Source organism: Periplaneta americana, chromosome 15 (assembly GCF_040183065.1).
Source record: "Periplaneta americana isolate PAMFEO1 chromosome 15, P.americana_PAMFEO1_priV1, whole genome shotgun sequence".
NCBI lineage: Eukaryota > Metazoa > Arthropoda > Insecta > Blattodea > Blattidae > Periplaneta > Periplaneta americana.
In genome coordinates this window covers 103673569-103701381 of record NC_091131.1, presented here as the reverse complement: position 1 = coordinate 103701381, position 27813 = coordinate 103673569, and the positions used below count along the sequence as shown (strand labels likewise).

The 27813-nt window shown below is 34.4% G+C and overlaps 1 protein-coding gene across 4 annotated transcripts; it reads right to left on the bottom strand.

Annotated features, from left to right (window-relative positions):
- Positions 1-27813, bottom strand: LOC138715240 (transient receptor potential cation channel protein painless-like). 4 transcript variants are annotated; one of them, XM_069847944.1, is made up of 4 exons: positions 27657-27813; positions 25878-26009; positions 25337-25581; positions 1-2681 (listed from the first exon to the last, which is right to left on the bottom strand). In XM_069847944.1, exon 4 carries the CDS (start codon positions 2678-2680, stop codon positions 107-109), a length of 2574 nt encoding a protein of 857 aa, XP_069704045.1. In that variant the 5' UTR covers position 2681; positions 25337-25581; positions 25878-26009; positions 27657-27813; the 3' UTR covers positions 1-106. The 4 variants fall into 4 exon arrangements, 3 of the variants coding, with proteins under 3 accessions (XP_069704045.1, XP_069704044.1, XP_069704047.1); XM_069847943.1 differs by lacking the exon at positions 25878-26009; XM_069847946.1 differs by lacking the exon at positions 25878-26009 and having other exon boundaries at positions 25337-25549.

Below are 27813 nucleotides of genomic sequence, written 5' to 3'. Positions count from 1 at the left end.
GTTTTCGGTTTGTTGTAGAGTTTTCTTCTATTTTAGTTACCCTGTCTTAAAATTCTCTTTTTTTTTTTTTTTGTTAATCTTCTATTTCTTTTCTTGAGATTTTTATTTATTCATTTTTTGGTTTCCCTCTACTTCTTTTCTTGAGTGAATCTACCACATTTTGATCAAGATTGAGCCCCATTCTAAACTCTTCCATGGAGAAATTTACTTTCTTCTCTTCTCCAATTTCGAATTCTTTATTCTTAATAGTAATACTGAGTCTGTCGACGGATAAATTGCCGGAAAACAGACATAATTGTGGCAGTACACTTATTCCAATTATTGCTTCGCAACAGGAGGAAACTATGAAACTGCCCAGATAACTTGCAATGCTGGTCTCAATATTGTGGATGCACTCGACTCTAGTCTCATAAGTGACAAGTTCAGCTTCATCCTTAATGACTTGAATATCGCTCACAGCCAGACCACTGAGAAGATTCATCAGAACAATTGTGATCACGAAGACGAACAACAAAAAGACAAAATAATATCCGATTTCGAAAGACATGGTAGATGCATCAAATTCTCCAGTCATCATGAGAACAGTTTTTAGTAGAGCCAAAAATATGTTGCTATAGAAATCTACTATTTTATTCTCCTCTGAAGAATTGTTGTTGTTTTGGATTGAAAACTCATCTGGCCTTTCACTTTCATTCGAAAATTGTTTGTGACGTAGCTCATAAAAACCGCAGGTAAAGGAAATAATAAGTGGAGTATACAGTATCAGAAATGACATGTAGCTGTTTGCGACTCTTTTAAACATTTCATTGTAGATTGCAAAAGTACTGAAATAGTCACACTGAAGAGTAATTTCAGTCCACGCAAAAAACAAACATATTGCAACTATTATTTTTGTGCGCACTCCAATTATTATTAAAACTGTGGTAAGAAGAATAGCTATTTTTAACAAATTTTTCAATTTCCAGAAAAAAGTTATTTTTTGAACCATCATGAAGAATTTGACAGTTTCCCAAACTATTAGTATGAGAAACAGAACCAATACTATAACAAATATAATTCCATAAAGCTCGTATGAAAGACTTTGGGTGTTACAGGTGTTTTGATCAAATGTTTCACAGAGACTGTTTTCGATGAGGATGTATACTGTTAGGAAAACGACAAATAGTAGGTATAACAAAATGTTCAAGTATAACAACATACATATTCGATTCCATTTAAGTTCGAGAAATAAAAGCAGAACAGGATGTTTGAGAAGGTGTCTCAAATGTTTTGACCGACTGATATAATACAAAGAATGCATCTCGAGTAGCGTTTCATTTAGTCTCTCTCCACCTTCTGCAGGCCTATCTAATCGAGATTTAGCAGATGGTTTCAGAAAATTAAAGTTCACTTCTACCTGAATTTCATTTTTTTCGTTGTCTTTCTTATTAGGTTTTATAATTTCTATACACTCATTCAATGCAGCTTCCAGCGCCGTAGGATCTATGTCATGTACAGGAGATATGTTAAATGTATTGATCGAACCTATGTATGCTCCAGAGAGAAGTAGTTCCTTTGCATAATATGTGTCATTTTCAAGAACAGCTGCATGAAGTGCTGTATGCTCATACTTTTCACAACCTTGATTTATATCAATACCTAATGTTGTGCGTTTCTGCAGAACGAAATCAAAACATTTATGGTATTGGTCTTTATTTGTATCATTCCCATATGCCCCGTTGCCTTTGATAACAGCATGAAGTAATAGTTGCCCTTTTTCAATTTTATTTACTGTTTGATCTTCAATTAGACACTCGAGAACATCAGATTGACCAAAATAGCACGCCAGATATATTGGAGATCTTGATTCTTCTTCTCCAGTTTCATTTACATCTGCTCCAAACTCAATTAGAAGCCGAACAATATCGAGCTGACCTCTATGGCAAGCTATTTGTAACAAAGTTTCTTCAGTACCAGTATCAGTTGCATTGATGAATTTTCCCAACTCTTCAACATTCTTTCCCAAAAATAACTCTTTGACTTTTTCGGTTCTGGAGTTACGAAGATCTTTACATGCATTTGAATATACGTAAGAAGCTGCATTATCCGAGTCTGGTGATTCAACTCTTAATGCAGGATACTTTTCCATGATCGCGTTTCTGTCTTCTGGGCTAACATCACGTCGTTTGAGTATCCCTGATAAAATTTTCTCATTGCACGTGTCGATGGCCTTCTGGATTGCAGTCTGAGAGTTTGAGTTTGTTTTACTGATGTCAATGTTTTCTAATTTAAGAAGATAAGAAAAACATTCTTCTGATTTATCAACTGCAATATGTAACGCAGTGTCTCCGTTTTCATTGACGGCATTTATATCTGCACCGCCGTCTTCAACTAATGCTTTCAGAGCTGTAAGTTTTCCGTTTTCCGTCGCAAAATGAATAGCAGCATTATTGTTAAATTGTTCACATGCTTCATCAGCGTTTGCTTCATTATCCAGCAAGACTTTTATAAATTCAACAAGACCTCTTTCAGCAGCGATTGCAAGACAGTTTTTGAATCCATCGCCTTCATATCCTTTGTTTGGATCGATGCCATATTTTCCTTTATCTTTTAGCAAGAGAGTGAAACCTGTAAGCTTTTCCGCTTTGAGATATTCAATTAAATTCTTCTGATGGCTATTTACCCCGTTTTGATGTGTCATTCTGAAACAAAACAAAACGTATGATTAGATAATTAAGTTCACGTTTGATGTATTTGTGTGTTGCATGCTTCTGCTTTAGTCATCATAAATTATTTCATGAATACATACTATATCACTATCTTAGTTCCTGTTACACATAATAAAAATAATATTCTCATAACATTTATAGTTTTCTAGAAGAGCAAATACACGCAAGTATCCAGGGGAACATTTTACTATGTTACAGAATTCGGAAGGTGATATTCAAAAGCAGACAGATGGATTCGAGTACAGTGAAGCAACAGTATGTGTGTAGGTTGGCACGTAGAAAAGCAGAAAGTAAAATCTCTCACGGATTTAGTGACATAGGCATCATGTGTTCTATAATGTGTTCTATAAAATGTTAGATAGAATTACATTTATTGTTTGGATTTTTATTTCTTATAGTACGCAGCGTAAAAGAAGATACTGTGATACTGCAAAAATCCATTGAGATTTGCACGTAAGTGCATGTTTATAGCATCTATGAGATCGAACTCTGTTCCTTGGCTTTTAATGTGTGAGTGCGTGTTCACGTGCATGCGTGTGTGTGAGAGCGTCTGCGCGCGTGTACGAACAGTGATTCTCCCTACTTAATTTGACTATTTTGTTCATATTCAGTTTGACTGATTTTGTTCATATTCACAAGCTTTCACAATGACTACAAACATTGCAGAGTTCTTACTTCAGTTCATTTAGAGTTCTGACTCTTCCCACTGACCTGGAACTATCTCTATTTATATTCATAGTAACACTGAATAAGGCCTGTTATTGGCGTTTGTAGAGGCAAAAGCATTATTTTCTGGCATGACTTTGCAAAAGATAAATAAATCATACATTAACTCGTTCAAGAATAGCTTGAGTTGCTGTTTATTTATTTCATTTGCCATATCAACAACACCAATAGTTAATTAATTGAAACAGATTTTTTGTGGAAATAAAGCACAGCCTTTTATGAACAAAACGTTATAGGTAAATTTTCTGTAAACTTACTGTATGGTACTTCTTAACGTTAGGCCACTTTCAAATCTTTTGTAACTCTTGAATAACTGTAAATGATATTATATTTTACATGAGATAGTCATAAATGACCATAAAATTTACTTAGTCTCACGTTAAAAAGTGTTAAAATTGTAAAAAAAAAAAAAAAAAAAAAAAAAGGTATATACCTTCGACAGACGGCCCGTTTCGACTCTATGTCGCGTCATCTTCAGTGTCTCTTGAACCACTGGTGATCTTGCCTCTATGATGTGCATTTGTCGATGGTAGGGGTGGGGGTGTGTTGTTCATATGGTGGGGGCTGGCTGTTTGTGTGTTATGATGTATTATGATGTCGAATAATGTGTGTGTATTGAATTGCAATTGTGTGTTTAGTATATATTGTGGGTATGCTGTTGTATTCTTATATATTTCGTACTGTTCTAAGATGTTTAATTGTGAACTTTTTGGTGTGATGTGTAAAATTTCCATATCTGTTTCTATATTATTGCAGTCATGATTATTGTTGATAATGTGATCTGCATAATTTGATGTGATGTAGGGTTTGGTTATAGCTTTAATATGTTCATTATATCTTGTGTGAAAGGATCTTCCTGTCTGTCCTATGTAAAAATGTGGGCAACTATTGCATTTAAATTTGTAAACTCCAGTTGAATTATATTTATTTGAATGTTTAATGTGATTATTTAGGCGAAATATGTAGACAACATTATAAGAAATAGTATACAATTTGAAAACCCAACAACAATAATCAACATCATAGACCTAGTTAACAAAATAAAACACAAACACATTCCACACAACACAACATTAGCATCATTTGACATCGAAAACCTATATACAAACATACCAGTAACAGAAACACTTGAAATACTTCGAAAAATGCTTATCAAAAATAACATACCACAGACTCACATTAACGAAATTATACACATTACAGAGATTATTACTAAACAAAATTATTTCACACATAACAATAAATATTATACACAAACTGAAGGATTACCAATGGGTTCACCTATATCAAGTATATTAGCTGAAATCTTTATTCACAACATAGAAAAAACATACATACTAAACACCGACAACAACAAACACGCAGAGAAAATAATGTACTGGCATCGATATGTAGATGACATAATAGTCCTATATAATGGAAACAAAAGACAAATAGAAAACCTACATCAACAACTCAACAAAATACATCCCAAATTAAAGTATACAATAGAAACGGAACATAACCAAGCTATAAACTTCTTAGACATCACCATAACCAAAACAAATAACAGACACGAATTCAAAATATACAGGAAACCCACTACAACCACAACACATATACACTATTCATCAAATCATCCCATACAACATAAACATGCAGCTTTCCGTACAATACACACAGATTAATTAATATACCAATGAACAATGACAACTACACTGAAGAATTAAACACAATAAAATATACAGCACTAGACATTGGATACAACCCTAACATAATAGACACACTAATAAAAAAGGCAAAACAAAAACAGAACAAACCAACACAAACACCACGCGAGAATAAATACATAACATTAACATATCACAATACCAATACTCACAAAATTGCAACTTCATTCAGAGAACTAAAATACAAGATAGCATACAAAACAAATAATACAACACAAAAATAACTAAATAATCACATTAAACATTAAAAAAAAAAATAATTCAACTGGAGTTTACAAATTAAAATGCAATAGTTGCCCACATTTTTACATAGGACAGACAGGAAGATCCTTTCACACAAGATATAATGAACATATTAAAGCTATAACCAAACTCTGCATCACATCAAATTATGCAGATCACATTACCAACAATAATCATGACTACAATAATATAGAAACAGATATGGAAATTTTACACATCACACCAAAAAGTTCACAATTAAACATCCTAGAACAGTACGAAATATGTAAGAATACCAATACAATAGCATACCCACAATATATACTTAACACACAATTGCAGTTCAATACACACACATTATTCGACGTCATAATACATGACACACAAACAGCCAGCCCCCACCACAGGAACAACACACCCCCACCCCTACCATCGATAAATGCACATCATAGAGGCAAGATCACCAGTAGTTCAAGAGACACTGAAGATGACGCGACATAGCGTCGAAACGGGTCGTCTGTCGAAGGTATATACCTTTTTTTTTTTTTTTTTTTTAACAATTTTAACACTTTTTTAACGTGAGACTAAGTAAATTTTATGGTTTTAACAAAGTGTTAACGAGAACTTTAATCAATGTCATAAATGACATTGCGTAGGCAGTATGTCTCAGAAAAATCATCGTGCAGGAGAAATTAATTATTACTTATTTAAATAATAAAATTATACATCCAGTCCAGTACTTATTGAGTGTAAATAACTTGGGACTTAAAACTATCTCTACAGTAATGTCACAAGTGCTGAAAGTTTTTTGATAATTTCATTACTGGACGAAGAATCTACGTTAAGATTAATTTTTTAGTCCTACAGAATTTATCTCTTATAGCAACAATGGTTATTAGAGGGGGAAAAATTCGCTCCGGCGTCGGGGATCGAACCCAGGTCCTTGGTTCTACGTACCAAGCGTTCTAACCACTGAACTACGCCGAAGTTCAATCCACAGCATCCGATCGAATCCCACTCCTCTAGTTTTTTTCTCTTTATGACCTTACTCCATGTTTGACATATATGTTGACATATAGCCACCAAGTCACCCAATTCTTCCGTGAAAGCAGAGGTTATAGACATATACCTAAATCTTCGGGAATGTGAAATTCGTTGATAAATATTTGAGAATATAAAACAAGTGAACATACGAGATTAATACAGTAATTATTTGTACTGCTTTCGACTTATATTTTAAGATGTTTTTCTTTTTATCCATATTACTTATTTACTTACTTACTTACGGCTTTTAAGGAACCCGGAGGTTCATTGTAGCCCTCACATAAGCCCGCCATCGGTCATTATCCTAAGCAAGATTAATCCAGTCTCTACCATCATATCCCACCTCCCTCAAATCCATTTTAATATTATTCTCCCAGCTACATCTCGGCCTCCCCAAAGGTCTTTTTCCCTCCGGCCTACCAACTAACACTCTATATACATTTCTAGATTCGCCTATACGTGCTACGTACCCTACCCATCTCAAACGTCTGGATTTAATGGTCCCAATTATGTTAGGTGAAGTATACAATGCGTGCATTCTGCGTTGTGTAACTTTCTCCATTCTCCTGTAACTTCATCCCTCTTAGCCCCAAATATTTTCCTAAGCACCTTATTCTCAAACACCGTTAATCTCTGTTCCTCTCTCAAAGTGAGAGTCCAAGTTCCACAACTATACAGAACACCGGTAATGAAATGTTTTATAAATTCTAACTTTCAGAATTTTTGACAGCAGACTAGATGTTAAAAGTTTCTCAACCGAATAATAACAGGCATTTCCCATATTTATTCTGCGTTTAGGCTAATTTCCTCCCGAGTGTCATTAATATTTGTTACTGTTGCTCCAAAATATTTGAATTTTTCCCCTCTTCGAAGGATAGATCTCCAATTTTTATATTTCCATTTCGTACAATATTCTGGTCACGAGACATAATCATATACTTAGTCTTTTAGGGATTTAATTCCTAACCTATCACTTTGCTTGCTTCAAGCACAATTTCCGTGTTTTCCCTAATCGTTTGTGAATTTTCTCCTAACATATTCACGTCATCCGCAAAGACAAGCAGCTGATGTAACTCGTTCAGTTCCAAACCCTGTCTGTCATCCTGAACTTTCCTAATGGCATATTCTGGAGCGAAGTTAAAAAGCAAAGGTGATAGTGCATCTCCTTCTTTTAGCCCGCAGTGAATTGGAAACGCATCAGATAGAAACTGACCTATACGGACTATGCTGTAAGTTTCACTAAGACACATTTTAATTAATCGAACTAGTTTCTTGGGAATATCTAATTCAATAAGAATATTATATAAAACTTCTCTCCTAACCGTGTCATATGCCTTTTTGAAATCTATGAATTACTGATGTACCGTACCCTTATACTCCCATTTTTTTCTCTAATACCTGTCGAATACAAAAATCTTATCAATAGTCGATCTATTACGCCTAAAACCACATTGATGATCCCCAATAATTTCATCTACATATGGAGTTAATCTTCTCAAAAGGTTATTCGACAAAATTTTGTAGGACGTCAACAAAAATGATATTCCTCGAAAGTTACTACAGTTAGTCTTGTCCCCCTTTTTAAAAATAGGTACGATTATGGACTCCTTCCATAGTTCTGGTACAATTTCCTTTTCCCAAATAGCAAGTACAAGCTTATAAATTTCGTTAGATAATGAGCTTCCACCCTCTTGTATTAATGCTGCTGGAATTTGATCGATACCTGGAGACTTATAATTTTTCTGATTTTCTATCGCAATTTCGACTTCAGATATTGTGGGTTCGGGTATAAATGGCTCAGCAGTTTGTATTTCAATTTCGTCCCGATCATTTCTATTTGGCCTATGTATATTTAGTAGTTGTCCAAAATAGTTTTTCCATCTGTTCAGGATTGAATGAGCGTCTGCAAGCAAGTCACCATTTTCATCCTTGATCACGTTTACCCTTGCCTGATATCCATCCTTGAATTCCTTTATGCCCTTATATAAATCTCTAATGTTTTTATTCTTACTATTTGTTTCTACCTCATTCAGTTTTTCCTTCAAGTAATCTCTCTTTTTATTCCTAAGTGTACGACTTGCTTCCCGTCTTTCATTGAAATAATTATCTCTATTCTCCTCAATTGGATCCTGTTAGAATTTCAATGTTTCCTGTATCCTTCTATCTGCTACAATGGAACAATCTTCATAAAACCATGATTCCTTTTTCTTAGTTTCATTATAACCTATGCTCTGCTCAGCTGCAATTTTGATATTATTTCGGATATTCTCCCACACGCTATTAACATCTAACTCTTCTTCAACTTCGTCGGAAGTTGCTAAAGCAGCAAACCTATTTGAAATTTCGACCTGATAAAGTTGCTTAGTTTCCTCGTCCTTTAATTTCAGAATATTGAATTTACTAAGATTAGCTTGTTGCTCTATTCGCATGGCTACTGATAGTCTTTCTCTCAATTTTCCAATTACTAAATAATGGTCAGAATTACAGTCTGCCCCCCCCCCTGAAAGTTCGAATGTCTACTATACTAGTATGTCTCCGTTTATCTATCAAGATATGAGCTCTGTATATGGTTGTGTGTCAATCCATCTGGAGAAGTCCAAGTACATTTATATAGCCTATATCCTTATGGGGGAATGTTGTACTCTTGACAATTAAATTTTTTGATGTGGCAAAGTTGACTAACCTAACTCCATTGTCATTACTACTTATGTGTAGGCTCTCTTTTCCAATAGTTGGTTTAAAAATATCTTCCCGTCCTACTTTAGCATTGAAATCCTCCAATAAAATTTGCATGTGATATCTGGATAATTGATCAGAAGTGTGTTCCAGTTCCTCATAGAAGCTATCCTTTATATGGTCGTCTTTCTCTTCTGTAGGGACGTGAGCATTTAATAACTACGATATTGCACCATATACCCTTAAGTACTAAATACGATAACCTCTCACTGATAAATTCGACCTTTTTACTGCTGATTTTATTTTTTATTAACAAAGGATCCTGTTCCTAATTGGTGATTATTGTTTCCTTCCCCATAATACAACAAGTAATCTCCTATTTGTGATATGCCATTCCCATCTAACCTAACCTCTTGTACTCCCACGAAGTCTATTCTATGTCTAGCTAGTTCTTTTGCTACTAATGTTACCCCTCCTGTTCTATAAAGACTAGTTACGTTCCATGTACCAAATCTCATAACCTTATTCCTTTGCTGTGGTCGTGCCTGGGAATCAGTCCCATTCCGAGGCTTATTATTAGGTTCTTAGATACTGGACTATTGCAAAATGATCTATGGCCCATTTCACAATGTTTACAATCTTTGTAAATTGTAAACTTCTGTTTCACAATCTTTGTTTGTAATGTTGAACTTTACAAAGGAAATAAAATCTTTAAATGAAATTTTGCACACATTACAAGTGTTTTGTTAACAATCAAGACTTAATTTTACTAATGTGTAGACTTTATAGATAAAGATATTGAATGTATGCCTAATAAAAGAAGACATAGTTATACATAATATTTTCCGGCCAAGAATTAATGACACGTTCGTAACATTGTATGAATTTAATGAAAGGTTTCGAATGAGTCCCGCACTATACTTCAGAATACCGCGTAAGTACTTTTATACGAAGACTGTATAACCTATGTTTTTTATTGATGGTACAAGAGTATTTAATAAATACTTAAAAAAGAAGTTGCCTGCACCAAAATAAATAAACAATAATAAAGTGGTGCTCTAACCTCAAAGGTAAAACTGTATTGCTCTGTATTGGTTGCATAATAGCTGTCAGTTTCATGCGTTAGCAGTTAAGCACGGAATTTCTAAGATTTCAGTGTGCAGAAATGCCTACAGGATATTTTATGTTAAGAATTAGATTCGAGGCAGGTTATTGCTCAACAAATGTACTTATGTACTGTGGCACAGCATTTTTATGCTGTTGCTGGGGATTCGCTAATGAATACTGATGGACCAACAGAAAATGAAGCTGATTTTGTGGATAGACATGTTAACTATTCTATCAATTGCATATTTGTACGTGGACCTAATCCGTTATCTACTTATTTCATTGAATTTGGCTCTAACTTTGGTCATTTAAGTCGTAGACCAATCAACGCATTGGTATACTCGACCAATCACATCACATGAAACTCAATTGAAAGGTCCAATGAAAAAAAAACAGGTGTCACTTTTTTATGAAATCCAGGAAACGAATGTTTAATTATAAAATGTAATAACTGCTTCTCATACAAAGTAATTCTTTCAAACAAAGTGAAATATTGAAGTCTCGGGTGTAGTAAACCAAATAAAATGTTGCTTAATGTCTGGAATATCAATAATATAAAACAAAACCAAACATTTCACTCATAGACCAAGTTTTTCAGGGAAAAATCCAGGTGTCACCTGAAACAGAAAGAAAACCAGGCATGTCAGCTTCCCGATATTTTGTTTGTATGACTGTAATATGGTAATTACTATCATTTGTAATGTTATTCATTATTATTAAAGCCAAACTCATAGGTTATCAGTCCATCTCGACAAAAAAGTGACTTGTCTGGTTTTTCCTTGGACCCTTCAATTGTCGCCAATTAGCAAAATCTAGATAGACAATTCAAAATTTTTCTTAATAATTTTATTTTGGTGATATATGATTCATAAAGCTTATAATAATCTATTTTAGAATAAAATATACACATGTCTATCGATAATGATAAAAATACATAAACTTTGGGCTCTGTTTCTTAGCGATTTTTGTAAACTGTCGTTGACGATATTGTTTAATCAATAATGCCTATTTTTTTAATTTCTTTAGATGATTTTGTAAAGTTAGTTAACTTTACAAATTAATAAGATTGTATTGTGAAACACAGTTTAAAAGCATTTGTAATCTTTCACTTGTAATTTGTAAATTGTTAATTTATAATTTCTTAGCTTTGTGAAACGGACCCCTGATCATATATAAAAGTTACGATATGCTCTTGTGTCTCTGACCAATGGATCAAGTTTACTATTAACAATAACGTAGTCTATAATAGAGCTTCGCACTGCGCCTGGAAAAATATAACTCACTTCTCGAAGTTCTATAGGAGAGCAAAAGCAAAGTTTGGAGACTCGTAGAAAATCATAATTTTATCAACTTTTTAAGCTTAAGAATTATTTATTTCAACATTAATTGTGGCACTCATTTTTTTAATTACGACATCTCTCCACGTTTTGCTGATTACCGTAACCAGCAACTAATTTTACTCTTATTTTAAAAATTGTAAATGTAGTGTATAAATTCAGGTTTTAATACAATTTTCGTCATAATATCAAGGATATGTGTTTGAATAACAGTATTATGCTGAACCTCAGTAAAATTTAAGAAAGATGCAAACATAATAAACTTAGCGGATTTAAAGAAAGATACAATAATTACAGTGTCTTAATAATTGAACTTCAATAAACATTAAGACAGAGATGTGCATTATGTTACCGCGCTGCACTGCTTACACCACCCCTTCATTTCCCCCTCCACAAGTATTTTACATTTCCTGCTATAATAACTGTTCTAATCAGAGTCGTGTGAAATGTTGGAATAGGCATATGGCGAATTATGTATCGTTTTAATTTCAAAGAAGCATAGAAGCAAGAGTATTTTGTTTCTATGAATAAAGGGAAAGGTGAATACCTCACCTGTTCAGTTGAAATTTATGTAAAACATTATATCAGACGGCACTTCGATCTTGCATATAAAAATGATTTTGGTAGACATAAATTAACAGGTATGAATTTAATATAGGACTGTTAAAATGGTTTACAATAAAATAATTCTTATATGCCATTAATAATATAATTTAATTTGTTGTGCACTGTCAAATCGAAAGAAAGTTTTCAAAGATCTACAAAAAAATGCGTTAATGAAAAATCCAACCCAGAATCACTGCCAGTTCAAAATGCAGTACGATCAAGTTATCACATTTCAAAACACATAGTCGATTCACTTGGACCTTTACCAGAGAGAGAAAGTTAATAAATGAATTTTAACCTTGGCTTATGAAGATGTTTCTAATATCTTGGAAGATTCTTTCAAAGCTATGTGTTCGTCATTTATGACAGTAACAAATAGAGTTGTAGAAATGAGTTGTGATATAGAGGAGCAACTATTAAATAAAATTGAAGTCTTCAAATGGTTCTCTTTAGCCATCGATGAGTGCACGGATAATAATGACACGCCACAGTTGACACTATTTATGATGGAAATTAATTGTAATTTTACTGTGAATGAAGAACTTTTAGACTTAGTCTCTTTGAAAGACAAAACTTGTGGATGCAACATATTTGAGGCTATAGTAATGGGAGCATCAAAATTTCAATTGGAATGGGAGAAGTCTGTATCCATATCAACAGACGGAGACCCTTCAATGATCGGGAAAGATGATGTATTTACATCACTTATGAGACAATTTTTAGAAGCACAGGAAATCAGTCCTAGTAGTCTAAGAACATGCCGCTGTACAATTCATAGAGAGGCACTGTGTGCACACTCAGTGAATCTAAAACATGTGATGGAGATTGTGGTGAAGACAGTCAGTATGATTAAATCACAATAACTTCAGCACCGACAGTTTCAAGAATTTATTGAGGAAATAAGATCACAATTAACATATCTCCATTACTATTGTAAAGTAAGATGACTAAGCAGTGGGCAATACTGAACAGATTTTACATCTTACGTAAAGAGATATGGAATTTCTTATGATCACAAGTTAGTCCTGGAACTTTTTTTGTTTGTTACAAGACATACTTAATGCTATGCTTAATACACGTGCATTTAATTCACAGGGAAATCAACATGGAGGAATTAGACTACAAGATTCATAATAGATCGACGTGATCTTGCATTTCTAACATTTGTCAGCTCACCTTGATTTGAGCACTAAACTGCAGGGGGAAAAAAATCAAACAATTGTAACAATGTTCGACTCCAAAATGGAATTTATGGCAAGATAAGATTTGCGGAAAACTCGATTAGAAAACAGAAATACAGGGCTTAAACAAGCCCTGTAGCATATTTTCTATTTGGACATTGATTTTGAAACAATCTTGGAAATACAAAGCATCTCTAGCTTTTGAAGAATTTGCGTACGTAGCTATTCTCCACTGGGTGTGTACGGACGCTGATGGAAATAGCTGACAAGATGTCTGCCATGCGAAGGCCTTCTATCACTGCCTTCGATAAAAGTATCCTTGCGCCATAAATCACAGCGGGACTAATTACATTGGTCCAATGAAATTAATCATGCATTGTAATTGGGTAAATTAAATTAAAACATTGTTCGGACTCTTTTCTTATGCGGAATCCCAACAAAGCGACTTATTCTTGTATTGCAGAATACATTTAGTTGTAATAGTTATGGCACTATGATTCATTGAGATGATGTCTTAAATGTTATGTAAACAAAAAGATCCTAAAACCTACCTCACCTACTAAGTAGCGTATAGGTGACGTCAAAGCCGAAAAGCGGGTAATAGAACATAAAAAGCGCTTTGTTGATAGATTAGGGAAGAATCGGGACAGAATTGAGGCAGAGTCCAGACAGTTGAGAGAAGAGTCGTGTTGTCAAGATGGCCTCAGGTTTTCAGCAGCCATTCGATGTAAGTAATAAAAATAACATCTTCATTTTGAAAATAAATCAAGTTTAGTTTTGTTTGTAATTAATTAAGCCTTGAATTTAATTTACCTCAGCTTAATAAACCAATTAGATCCCTATGTACCCTGAGTAGAACCAGCTCATTGAGTGAAGCCAGCATTCGTCTAATATAAGATATTATAATGGTGGTGTCAGAAAATCCTGATGAATTTCAGTATGGTCATTGTTGAGAGTCGAACGCAGTAGTCAACCGTTCTAAAAGTCGTCCGACATAAGTTAAAATAAAACTTAACTTGTGTGCGGTAAAAGCGCACACATTTACATTCGTCAGGAAATGTAAAGCAGCTGTCATTAGCACAGTGCACCCTCGAGCTGGCGCCTCTTACCCGCGGGTAAGATATACACTAGCGTGAATCCGTGGCTGCTGGAGGATATGCTTTCTCCCTCTCTCATCTGCATGACGGCGCATATTCCGATACACTACTTACCCGTTACCCATTTCAGCGAGTGCTGCACTAAAGGGATATGTGTATGAATGCTATGCACATACTATTGAGAATCTTCAAAATAAATTTCAGATTAGATATTCTGATTTACTGGCAAGTAATAAAGAAGTGAGCATGTTCACTGGTCCCTTGTCATTTAACGCTAGCGAACTGCAGTTAGAGCTATTTGATATCCAGATTAACATCCCTCTTAAATGTCAGGCAAAACTGGCAAGGAATTCTACGAAGTATTATTACCAAAGAAAAAGTTTTCTAACTTACGTTCTTTCGCACCTAAGATGTTGGCAATATTTGGATCCACATATCTCCGAGAAATGTTTCTCTAAAATGAACCAGATTAAAAATACTGCACGTACAGACGATCATCTTGTGTCTGCTTTACGTTTATGTCGTAATAATATTGATCCTAATATAGACAGACTTCTCCCGAGCAAACAGTGTAGGCGATCTAGAGCAGTACACAGTGATCCGAAAGAGCAGAAAAACCGGAAAAATTCGTATAGTAAATATTTTTTTTTTATAAATTCTTGTAAATAACAATATAAGTGACTACTTCATTGCTTTTAGAGCTTATTAAGCAGAAAGTACTTATTTCTTTTGTCCCATGTATAGCTATCAGTAACTGTATTACTGCCATATCAATTACGTATTTATTTAGTTGGAAATTTAAAATGTAATAAAACTTTATCTCTATTAAAATAAATACTTTAATACATCAATAATGTTCTTAAATACTTCAGCACGCCTTAAAACTCATTCCATGTCGCTGCTTTCGCCTTCCTCGTCCTCTTCGGAAGTAATGTTAATGTCAGTTGTGAAAAAAAAAAATCTAGGGATACCTCAACCGACGATCCATTAAGAAGGTGAACTACAACAGATGGAAGACATTTTTCAGGTTTTCATGTTAGTTTTCAAAGTGATGTGATGATTGGATCGGAAGTCAACATCAGTCTTAAAAAATGTATAAATTGGAATTTTAAAACATACAAATTCAAGTTGTTCTTACCGGCGTATTTATTACATTAGGGTGCTATTCATAGACATTTCGCTAGCCCGCGCTAAGAGCGTGCTAAACTAGCACCGGCTATCGACTGGTTACTTGTACAGGATTCATATCATATCATATCATATCATATCATATCATATATCATATCATATCATATCATATCATATCATATCATATCATATCATATCATATCATATCATATCATATCATATCATATCATATCATATCATATATCATATCATATCATATCATATCATATCATATCATATCATATCATATCATATCATATCATATCATATCATATCATATCATATCATATCATATCATATCATATCATATCATATCATATCGCTAACACTGGTTTATGAATACGAAAAATATTAGTTCGCTGGTCATCCACCGGAAGCCCCCGCTATGAATGTCTATGAATACTGCCCTTAGAGTCCACACCTGTGGAATAACGGCTAGCGCGTCTGGCCGCATAACTAGTGGCCCGGGTTTGATTCCCGGTTGGGGCAAGTTACCTGGTTGAGGTTTTTTTCCGGAATTTTCCCTCAACCCAATATGAGCAAATGCTGGATAGCTTTCGGTGCTGGACCCCGAACTCATTTCACTGGCATTATCACCTTCATCTCATTCAGATGCTAAATAACCAAAGATGTTGATAACGCGTCGTAAAATAACGTACTAAAAAATTAAATTAGAAATGTTTTTATATCCAATTTAAATGGTCCAATATGTTGTTAATCAAGTGCCATAAGCAAAAGTCGTCGGTGAAATAGTTGAAAATATGAATTTTGGCGGGGTCTTACGAGTTTCGGATCACTGTGCAGTGTCGACAAAGATTACGTCATATAAAATACAGCCCGCAAAACACACCAAAGGGAGGCATTCCACATCATATTGAACAGGCTTGTGATTTTGGGATTTCGAGACAGTGAGAAAATTTTGTGATTTTATGTGGTTAAAAAAGGGAAATTCCGTATGTTTTTATTTCAGCAAAAAAATTGGAATATAAATCAAAATTTAAAAAATGAAAAACTCTTATAACGTTTGTTCTGTGTGTAGTACAGAACTCATCTAGGGCTCAATTGAAAGCTTAAGAATTGTAGTTTTATTTCACATCATTAATATCATGTTTCGGAATAATGACTGTAAATACAACACTAATAGCTACATTTTAAAATTTGAATTTTCAACATGTTCGCGAGAATAAAAAAAAAAACAAAAAAGATAATCAATTTATTCCCCACCTAATTTTCTCAGTGTGTGTGTGTGTGTGTGTGTGTGTGTGTGTGTGTGTGTGTGTGTGTGTGTGTGTGTGTGTGTGTGTGTGTGTGTATAATTTGAAAATGGAAATGCGGAAACTGAATTGTAAGGAAATATTTTAGAAAGTGTGTGTGCTGCTATACTCGTAAGATGCATAGCTCCGCTCAGCTATATGGATCTAACAGGAGATATATTTTGATCGTCACGAAATAATTCATCAATGCGGTTGAGTAAACACTTCTTTGCGGAAAATTACATTAATCCTCATTCCATACGCAAAGACTTCTCATATCAACAAACATACCGCAAAATTCTTCCTCGCCCTAACCCATGATCGGTTCTGTGTTCGCGACTGATGAGGCATGCATCGGCAGATGACAGCAATGACAGATGACGTGACATAACAGATAATTATTTTAAACTAACAATCTGACCTAAAACGCCGAATGCATGCGCGATTTTTACAAGACTGTACTTACATTATTAAGTGCCTGCGTCAAGTAACGGACTGTATCTAAAGGGTTTCTCCTTATGATCCTATGATGTTTTACGCCTGAATTACTGGTAACTGACTAGCCATTAAAGCATGTATTATTACTGTACATAAGTCGCAGTTCGTTAACAACACGCAATTTAACACTGAACAGGACCTATAAAGTACGCATATTATACAGGAACATCATTTTATTTTTACTTCAATTTTCATTGTACCTGAGTTTTTGAGTTCACTCCCACCCCTTCTGCTAATGAAGTTTAACCGTCCTCCACACAGATCCAAGACCGCATATACAGTCATAGTAGCCTTACGGTCATAGTAAACAGTACGTTCCAAAAATATGTTCGCGTTTTCCAGTGACGAAAGAGCTTTCAATATTGCATCATTTTCCATTTGACTACGTCGCATCCCGGTCCCCCCCTACCTGCTGTCTTAGCTCTTTTCTGAGAACATTAATTTCTGTTAGGAATTGGACGTCTACGTAATATTATACCCATACAATTGCTTAAAATAACTTAAATAAAAGGGCCTCGTTAAGTAATTAATTGTCACGTGATTTCCTCCCTTTCTACGACGCTGCGACTTAACCACTTGGACGGACAGTAGATAGCATGTCTGAGTAATTTTATCTTTTCGGATGGGGCAGAAGTGAAGACTGAATTTACAGTACGTAAGGTACTCTTTTATAAAGTAGGTACAGAATTATTTGAACATGAGTTACTAGTACGAAAGACGAAACTGGTAATTGGAATTAGATACATAGTCTATAGTGCAATAATATGCACATTAGAACTGAAGCCTGTATCGAAATGAACGTCCACCATTTAAAAAAATGTGTTTAAATATCCATATTATGATTATTTTTCAATTTAACTTCATTCTCTATAGTTTACGCTAATGTGTTGTAGACAGTATAATATACACTGCGTAATGGATACGTCCGCATGGAAAGCTCAGTTCGTGAGTAAAAACACTCATTGTTAATACTGTACTGTATTTTGATTAAACAAAAACCTAATGAAAACTATCAAACTCACAATTGCGATATTTCCTAGTTTACGTAAATGGATGAACTACTTTTCTATACCTAGTAAAGTGATTTGTTTGTATTTTACGCCAGTATCATCGAACTCCAGTCGTGCAAGGGGGTAGCAAACGGTGTTTCCGGTTCTTAATCGTTGATCCAAAGGTACAGCTAGGTTAATATTAGAAATGTTAGTAAAAATAAAATGATGTCCCTGTAGTACAGATCAAAGAGCTAGCGAAATGTCTATGCATAGCACCCATTATTTCGTGACAAGCTTAATTAGTTTTCCAGCTGCTTCAAGTATCGTATTGCCTCCGCGTGTTTAGAAAACAGCAAGTCTGTCATTAAAACTTCGAAAATGTATAATATGTCCTTCCGGAAAGTGGTCTTATTTAACAACTTGCAAGATTTTTATGAAGAAAGCAATATTGAGGAAATTACTTACAAGCAACGGGTGGCAGTTGATAGAACAAATTTAGAAATTATACAGTCACAAGATTAGGATTTTTTTTAGAAACGTTGCCCACAAAATTATAAGTTCTTGCACCCCATGCATTTATTTGACAGCCGCAAACTAAATTTCTCAGAGAACGAAAATTTACAGGAAGGAGAATGCTTAGTCATATGTGATTTTTCTGAAAATTATGCCTTCGTCATTCAAAATTCTGTGCAGGATGTTCACTGAATAACGATCAGGTTACAGACCACTGCGCATCCTTTTCTATCTATTTCACACAAGAATTTAAAGTGAAACACAGGAATGCAGTTGTAATATCTGAGTGCCTTAAACATGAAACCAAAACAGTGCATCTTTTTCAACGTTATTTAATAAGTTTCTAAAGGAGGTAGTAGGGATTGTTAATAAAATTATTTTTCTGAGTGCACAATGTAAGAATAGAAAGAATTTTGTAAACACATGCTACCATGAAAGGGATTTTGGAATATCCACTTTTTTTTTTTTAAACATCGCACGTTAAAGACCTTTGTGATGACATTGGCTTGCTACGAAAGCGAGTTCAGTCACTTCAACATCTCATCACTGTCAATAATAGGAATAATCATGTAGGCCTAAGTATAACGATACTGGTATGAAATAATACCCATGACTAATATAATGTTATTAGCTAGTCAACAAAATGTTATTATATCCATTGTTGACGTCGTAACTTCATCGAAACTAATGTCATGATCTATGTAGCTAAAGGTTCAATATTACGTTACCAACATAAGCATTTACCAGTGACTTAAAAATTAACGTCAATTAGTGAATATTTTCATGATGTTTACGTATGGAAGTAATTATTATGATTCTGTTGCCATTCCTTTGCCTCATGTCTTTCAAATTGTTAAGCGATGAGTAATAAATCTTTTCAGTTAATATTAAATTATGCCAGCCCTGTCGTAGATGGAGAACCATCTGGTGGAGGTTCCAGATAATACACCCGGTTTCGTGACATGCGCACTGTCAGAATTTGATCCCACGAAATAGGCTATTTGTCTCTACTGAATCTTCTTTATACTGTGTACGGTCTGTCTTAAGTCTGGAACACCAATGTACTCGTATGTTATGTTACAATTTAATAATATTGTTGGTTCTTTGGAGAGTAACATCGTATCTCAACATAAGATTATTTTCTAGATAAAAACAGTGACTTTTGAGATAAGATAAAAAACAATTGTTTTAACGCGTGAAATGTAACTGAACAAGGATTGGCTCTATCAACCATGCGCAAAAAGTGAAATTCAGGGCAAAGATCAAGTTGCTATTCTCAGTGTACTCTGCAAGTAGAAGCTGGAGTTGAAGTTTCCGATCGGTAACTAACTACGCACGACTTACAGATCTACATGATCATGCACATCTAACAACAGTTTAAACTTGTCTAATCTTAACACCCAAGCAATAGATACAGGTTACACAAACTGTCAGAAACAGCGTGTTCTTTAAAACGAATATCGTCATCGCCTACACTGAACTTTAACGTTCAGTGAGAACAAATGTATTTATTTGTCAAGTATTTAGTTTGTGCAAAAGAAAGCATAAAATATAATTTATAAAGTTATTACTAAAGCCCGGATGTTAGGCAAAATTCCTTTTTTAAACTGAGTATATGTATGACAGACCTATTAGAGATAAACGCGTTTCCACACATTTGGGGACGATGGACCAAATTTTTATTTTACCTTTTTCGCCTGTTTTAGCTTCCGTTGCGTATTTTAAGGTTAAATGCATTTTTTTAGCCTTTTTACGTTTATATTTTAATGCATTTAAAATAAACCGCACATAAATTATATCAAAAAACAAAAAAGAACGGTTGTACAAATTAAAAATATATATTCACCTCGCAAAAATATTTGCTGAGAATCTTATTCTCCAGCAATACATATGTTTCCAAGAAGTCGTAAACTTTTCTCCTCTACCAATTCCATATTTTATGTCACTTAACAAAGATGTTTGAACAGTATAACCCTCAGTGCTCAGATCACTTCGGGGTTTACCAGAGAAATAAAGGGGATGAGGGAAGTATTAAAAGCAAGTCTCCAGGTCCCGTTACTGTTGTCGCGTGCACGCACAAGCCACGCGTACTTTGAAGTCTCTAATCCCTTCTCACACCCCTCTTTTTGAGACTACACAGTCGGTTTTTCCCGATCTCTGAAAGGAAGTAGAGACAACCCTTCTGAAATAAGTTGTTTTAAGTTTGCTCACAATCACTTCAGTAGAAGTAGAAAGATCTTTTTCCATCATGAAAAACGTTCTCTCTGACAGGCGGCTTACTATGACAGTTAACAACTTAAAAAAGCATCTTGTTGTGGCATGTAACCAAGGAAAGTGAATATCGCATGGGATAGTTTATTAAGTATTTGTCTATTTTTGTCTGTTTCCACGAATAATAAATGCATATTTCACTGCCTATTTTTACTATTTTAGTGCCTATATGCCTGCTTATTTTAACCAAAAAAATGCCTAAACATCCGGGCTCTAGTTATTACTCTTCAGTCCATAGCGCAGAATATGATAAATACCAAAACCAGGAACTTGCAGGTATTATTGATATGTTCAAGAATAAGTTGGAGATAATAACTGTATTATTATTATTATTATTATTATTATTATTATTATTATTATTATTAGTGTGTCACTTCCTATTTTTGGTATAAAGAGAGATCATCATCATCATCATCATCATCATCATAATAATATTCCAGGCACGAAATAGGCCATTGCTGGCCTGTTTCGGTTCCAGCTATACAGGATCCAATAGACGTTTCTGTGGACGTCCAGGTCGTCGTCGTCCTTGAGGGTGGTATTTTAGCATTTGTTGGGGTGTCCGGCCAGCTTCCATACGAGAAATGTGTTCAAGCCATCTGTTTCTGTATTCTGTAATTTTTTCTTCTAATGGTTGCATGTAGAGTTCCTGCAGTATATCGTCGTTCCTCTTGTCCAGAAGTGTGTATCCCGCAGTTCGTCGCAGATATTTCATTTCAGCTGCTCATAATCTGCTGATATCTCTTTGTTTCAGAACCCAAATTTCGCTTCCATAGAGGAGAGTTGGTAGTGCAAGGTTTTTATATTGCTTTATTCTGGAATGTTTCTGTACTAAACTTGGTTTTAGGATAAGGTTTAGCAGTCCTAATATTTGTGAAAAATTTGTTAATTTTTCTACTTACATCATTCTCTCCTTCGTATGATATATTACATCCTAAGTATGAGAAGGAATTTATCTGTTCTAAAATCACATTTTCAATAGCAATTTTGCTTTGGATTGGGTTTGTACCTTCAAATGCCATTATTTTGTTTTTTTTTTTTTTTTTCTGGTGAAATCTACAAAATAATTTTAGAAGTCTAAGAAGAACTTTTACAGTTCCCATTTCTGAAATACTCTTAGAAACATGTTATCATATAAAAATTTAAGTTATTTTAAATATATTGTTAACAGACAGAATGACAGAGACAGAATTAATAATACTAATAATTTCTGATAATAAAAATGAAAAAAAAATAAATAACACTGTCGTTACTTCTCTTATTAAAAGAGGCTAGGCATGGGCAGTAGAAGAGAGAAAGATATGAAAAAAAAATGCTTAACTTCAGTCATGATGCAGCATGCATCCAACAAACTCATGAGTCGAACAATAATGTATAAGTGTAAAAAAAAAAAAGTCGATTTCTTCATCCTGTTTGTCACCTGCCAGCCACATGCCTTTCTCCTAGGAAAACCTATAATTCACTCGCAAGATTTACGTATTTTTATTGATAGCCATTATAAGTGAAACAGAGATTATTCTGTTTTAGTTTATCGTTAATCGAATAATAAATAAGCTAGACACTTGCTCACATTCTGCGAGCCTGTCCTCATGGAGAACTACTGAGAAATAGTCGTCACCACGAGATTCGATCCCTCCTAACATCGGCCCTACGAGGAAAAGACTATCAAGTAGAAGAGGAGGTCCATGATTTGTCCACAAATGGATCTACAAGGCGCATTGACATCATCGCTATCCCGACAAGATCAACAAGCGGATTCATAATTGATCCAACTGTAAGGATGGAAACGTATAAAAATCAACCTGCTGAGGTACATCAGGAAAAATACGACGTATACGACCCCACTATACCATATTATAAGGAAAAATATCATGTAACGTCGATCGAAGTTATTGGATTACTGATTGGGGCTAGAGGGACCATCACAAAAAGATTCGCGCATTTTTGCAAGTAGTTTGGTCTAGGACAAACTCTTGTGACAGAAGTATCTCTGTCTGCAGTGAAGGGATCTATAAACATCCTAAGAAACCATCTCTACACGTAAATAGATTGATCTCTTTCCTAAGGCGATCTGTTCCCTTAAGTTGGGTCTTGCAACTAGTGCTAAATAGTCGACTGTGATCACCTAATAGCAAATAGATACCGTACTAGAAGATTTTTTTTTCTGGAATTAATGATCTTTTGTTATTCGTCTTCAATTATTTATAATTGTGTTATTTCTTTTTCTTTTCCTTCTCCATTGTTTTTTTTTTTTCATTATAATTGTGTACCTACCATTTACTCAAAACAACAAAAAAATTTTGGTAAGCTTTGTCTTCTAGGCAGCCTTCACTTGGAAGAAGCTGAATCAAATTCAAAATAATCTAGAAATATCCACGCAACATTCAATAATTCAGTTGAGTCGAGTTAGAAAAAGTGTCAATCATCGCACTACTCGAAGTGTATTTTGTTATGTACAGACTAATCTTTTTAATTGGCTTAATATTATTGCCTTGAAAAGAGTTGTTAATAATATTCATTCATTCATTCATTCATTCATTCATTCATTCATTCATTCATTCATTCATTCATTCATTCATAGTGTTCTGCCCAAGAGCAGGTCTTTCACTACAAAGCCAGCTTTCTCCAGTCTAAATAATAATAGTCTATAATAATAATTAGGTAAAATCCCAATTATTTAATATGTGAGTAAAATATAAATATTAACAATGTTTAAGCTTAGTATGGAACATTATAATTATTATGGATTTATTAATTTGTCCTACAGAATAATATTTGTAATATTGACAATTAATATTATAGGAGAAAAATTCGCTCCGGCGCCGGGGATCGAACCCGGGTCCTTGGTTCTACGTACCAACCGCTCTGACCACTGAAATACGCCGAATTCAATTCACAGCACCGGATCGAATTCCTCTTCTTCAATGTTTCCCTTTGTGGCCTTACTCCAAGTTAGGCATATATGTTGACGTTTATGTCCAATGTCAACTGCCATTATACTAGGGACGCACTCAGCTTGGTACGTAGAACCAAGGACGCGGGTTCGATCCCCGGCGTCGGAGCGAATTTTTCTCCTCTAATATTAATTATAATTATTATTATATTATTTTCTGGCAATATTCATTAACTTATTTAATTTATTTAACAGTTCACAGTTTCCATTACTTAGCATGATTGAACTTCAGTTCAAGAAGATTGGATCACTCTGCAAGACTAATTTATTACTATTCTGTAAGTTTAAAAAGAAGAGTAGTTTATTTCATGTAGGCGTATACTGTACATAAAGAATGTATTTGGAAATAAATAATTGTAATTAAGTGGTATAAATGATATAATTATATGATAATTATTATTTTAATAAAATGTCATGTTTCTCCACGTTCTGAGTTCATTGTTACAATCCATGCTAAATCGTAACCTGTGCGGAATTAGATTTATCCCCCTCCAGCTGGTACACCTACCCGCTACCGCTTATCTGGGGAACGGAACACACTAAAGGCTGTTTCACAATAAATCGGGAACTGAAACACAACGCGAACAAGAACGGAAATATTCTTAAAGTAAGTGTATTTAAATGTGAGCGTTCACAATAGTTAATTATGAATGCTCACATTTAAATACATTTATTTTTAACAATATTTCCGTTCTCGTTCTCGTTTCCGTTCCCGGTTTATTGTGATCCAGCCTTTAGCGTTCCCCATGGTATAATTTCCTGGGCATGCCTGGGCTGCATGATGTTTGATATTCTGTATTTACCTCAAAACATAACTCAAAATGCCCCAAAAGTGTCTGCCCAAGTGAACGTTTGGATATCTTTTTGGCGGAAAAAAGAATTTGGGGTCTTTCACCCGTTGAATGTTGCAAAATAAAACAACTTTTTTTTATTAATGACTATTTCTCCATTTTACAAAGGAATATTTGGAATAGGCTGATAGCCTACACGAACATTATAGTCTCCTCCCAATATTAAGTAATCATTTTGGTTTATACTGTTTATTTGATTCTGCAAGGTACCGAAATCAAAAAGCAAAAATGGCGGTGTACTGTAAATACATAGTCAAGGCTATGTAGATGTATTAATAATAACGGAAGCAACTCAGACTAATAAGAAAGATGCTAGTATGATGCAATAAAGAGCCAATTACGTACGATTTTGATCTTCCTAACAACCTGTAGGATTGCGTAAAATAACTTGTTTACATAGTGTCGTTTATTATTGGAATACTTACTCTAATTTATTAAGGTGGCTGTACTTTATTTTAGGAACTCGGTTACTGGAAAGATCCTCCGCGTGGCTCTGAGGTAGCGTGAACGCTACCCATCCAAGAGTTCCGTGGTTAGATTTCCGGTGTAGGCAGTGGAAGAAATGTGTCTTGCGCCTACGGGACTATATGGTTCTCCGTTGTCTTGTGATTGCCCTGTGATGTCTCTCAGCAGTAGTCCTGTTTCATGCCAATCACAAACTTAGGAAGATCTGCAATGTGTAGATGTTTAGTGTTGATTCAGAGACAGTAATATCAACTGCACCGCAATAGTCTGTAAGTCGGTACTACAGAGGAGGTAAAACGGATAAAGAGGGAAAGAAATGCTGCTGGAAAAATTCATAACAGTTTTTTTAAATATTTTTTTACATAAATTTGATAACCTTTATGTTCATTTCTTCAATATTTGGGGTCTGGTAAATTTTGTTTCTCATAAAGAATATTTTTACGGGGCGTTGTAAATTTCCTCCAAAGGTGCTGTTTACCTTTTTATAAGTATGTAACTTGCCTTCTGTTTATTAGAGATGCTGTGCGTAAATTGCCTTCCATTTGCCTAGGATGTCGAATCTTCAAATCCACCACTAAATATATCTTGCACAGTACTAATTCTTCATTTTGAACAAATACAAAGCTTAGAAGTCTGGGCAAAAGAGAGAAATGTTTTTTTGCTTAAAGAATTATTTTAACAAAATAAAATACTTGCATTTCTCGATTAGAGTTTGTAAGGGCTGTTTGTTTTAAATGACTGCCTCTTTAAAGAAGTCTGTATTTAATGTTTTAAAAACGTTTTAAGTTTTATGACGAAGTTTTCTAACTAAACGCGACCATTATTTAACCATATTGAACCACATTTTAACCATACCAGCAATTTGTGTGAATTATTCACGTAAGCCTATATTACTGATAGTCCTAAGTCTGCAAATGGGAAGGAAAATGTTGGTTACAGAGGCGTATTTACAAACGGGAAGCACGTTCACTCTCTCAATTTACGTACCGTAAGGATATATAAATAGGAGACAATTTAAGTAATATTTTTACCATGGGGAGGCAATTTACCGTATCCGAGTTTCACTATATGAAATTAAGATGCCCGGTATTGCAGTAGCAAAGGACAAAATAAATCATTTAGCATGTTGCCTAACCTATGATAATGTGCATACGGAAAGATACCAGTTTCTGGAACAAAGTTTTCGAGATAATTGCTAATAAAGAAGAAGTGGGTAAAATTTTGCTATTTTATTATTTTACGGTTTCGTATTATTCTATCTGTAAATTAACCACTGTATAAGTTATAACGTCATAGGTAAAGGCTGGTTCACAATAAACCGGGAACGGAAACGACAACGAGTACGGAAATAATGTTAAAACAAATGTATTGAAATGTGAGCGTTCACAATAGTTAAGTTTTATACGTAAGGCGAGAAGGGACCAGTTGCCGGTGCGTAATCTTATCCTCGTTATTACAAAGAATAAAAACAATCTATACAATAAATGAATAATTTTATTATCAACAGACTGACTGACTCACCACCTTAAATCTTCTAAACCCTTGTGTGTAGTTTCCGAAAATCCTTTGTCAAGAGATAAGACGGAGTTTTGCGAAAAACGAACATTAATTGGATGGAAAATGGGGGGGGGGTAGTAATGATCAGAATTCTCTTATTTTTTTCTTTTGAACCAGCAGATATACAGTTTTGAAATTTGAAACGTAGCCTCCTTTCTGCAATGGGCTTTTAAATGTTTTTTTTTTTTTTTTTTTTTATTGTAACCCCTATGGGAGTGGAGAAGAAAGAAAAAGGAAGGGTTGAATATTTTCAAAATTCACTAACTTAGAAAGTTACATTAAAAATTCAAAACAAAGGTAAGTTTCTACAATTTGGATTAAACATTTTTAGAACATTTTAAATATCATCCTCTGAGTTTCCGAAGTATTACTGGAGAGGTAAAGGAAATGGGGTACGTTAATTGTACAAATATTACTCATTCGTTCTTTGAAAACATTTTTAACTGCATTGAACAACAGTTTCTGTGCATGGTAAAATTGTAGTAATACACTGTAATTCAACATTTAAATCTTAAGAACTGTTAAAATAGTTACTCTAAGTATTATGTTGAATGCTTTAATGTTAAAGTTGACAGTGGAATCATAATACAAAAAGATTAAAGTTTCTTTACACTGCGAACATGATTCAAAACGATAACATAGGAAATTTTATGTGAACACTATGAGGCGTTACGAATTTAAGAAAGAAACTAAACCAAGTTTGTAGATGTAACGAACACTTACTTTGAAATTTGTGTGTCCTGTTGTGGGCAGACGTATGAAAAACCGACGAGTTTGGATTTGCAACTTTCTTGTGTTGCGTTATCTTGTCTCTGTGTCTTTGGTTGTTTGAGAAGAAATTTATATCACGATGTTGTGAGATGTGGCAGACTTCACCGGA

What these genes read in the sequence shown, in the direction of transcription:
- LOC138715240 (XM_069847944.1), bottom strand. Translation starts at nt 2,680, where the DNA reads ATGACACATCAAAACGGGGTAAATAGCCATCAGAAGAATTTAATTGAA.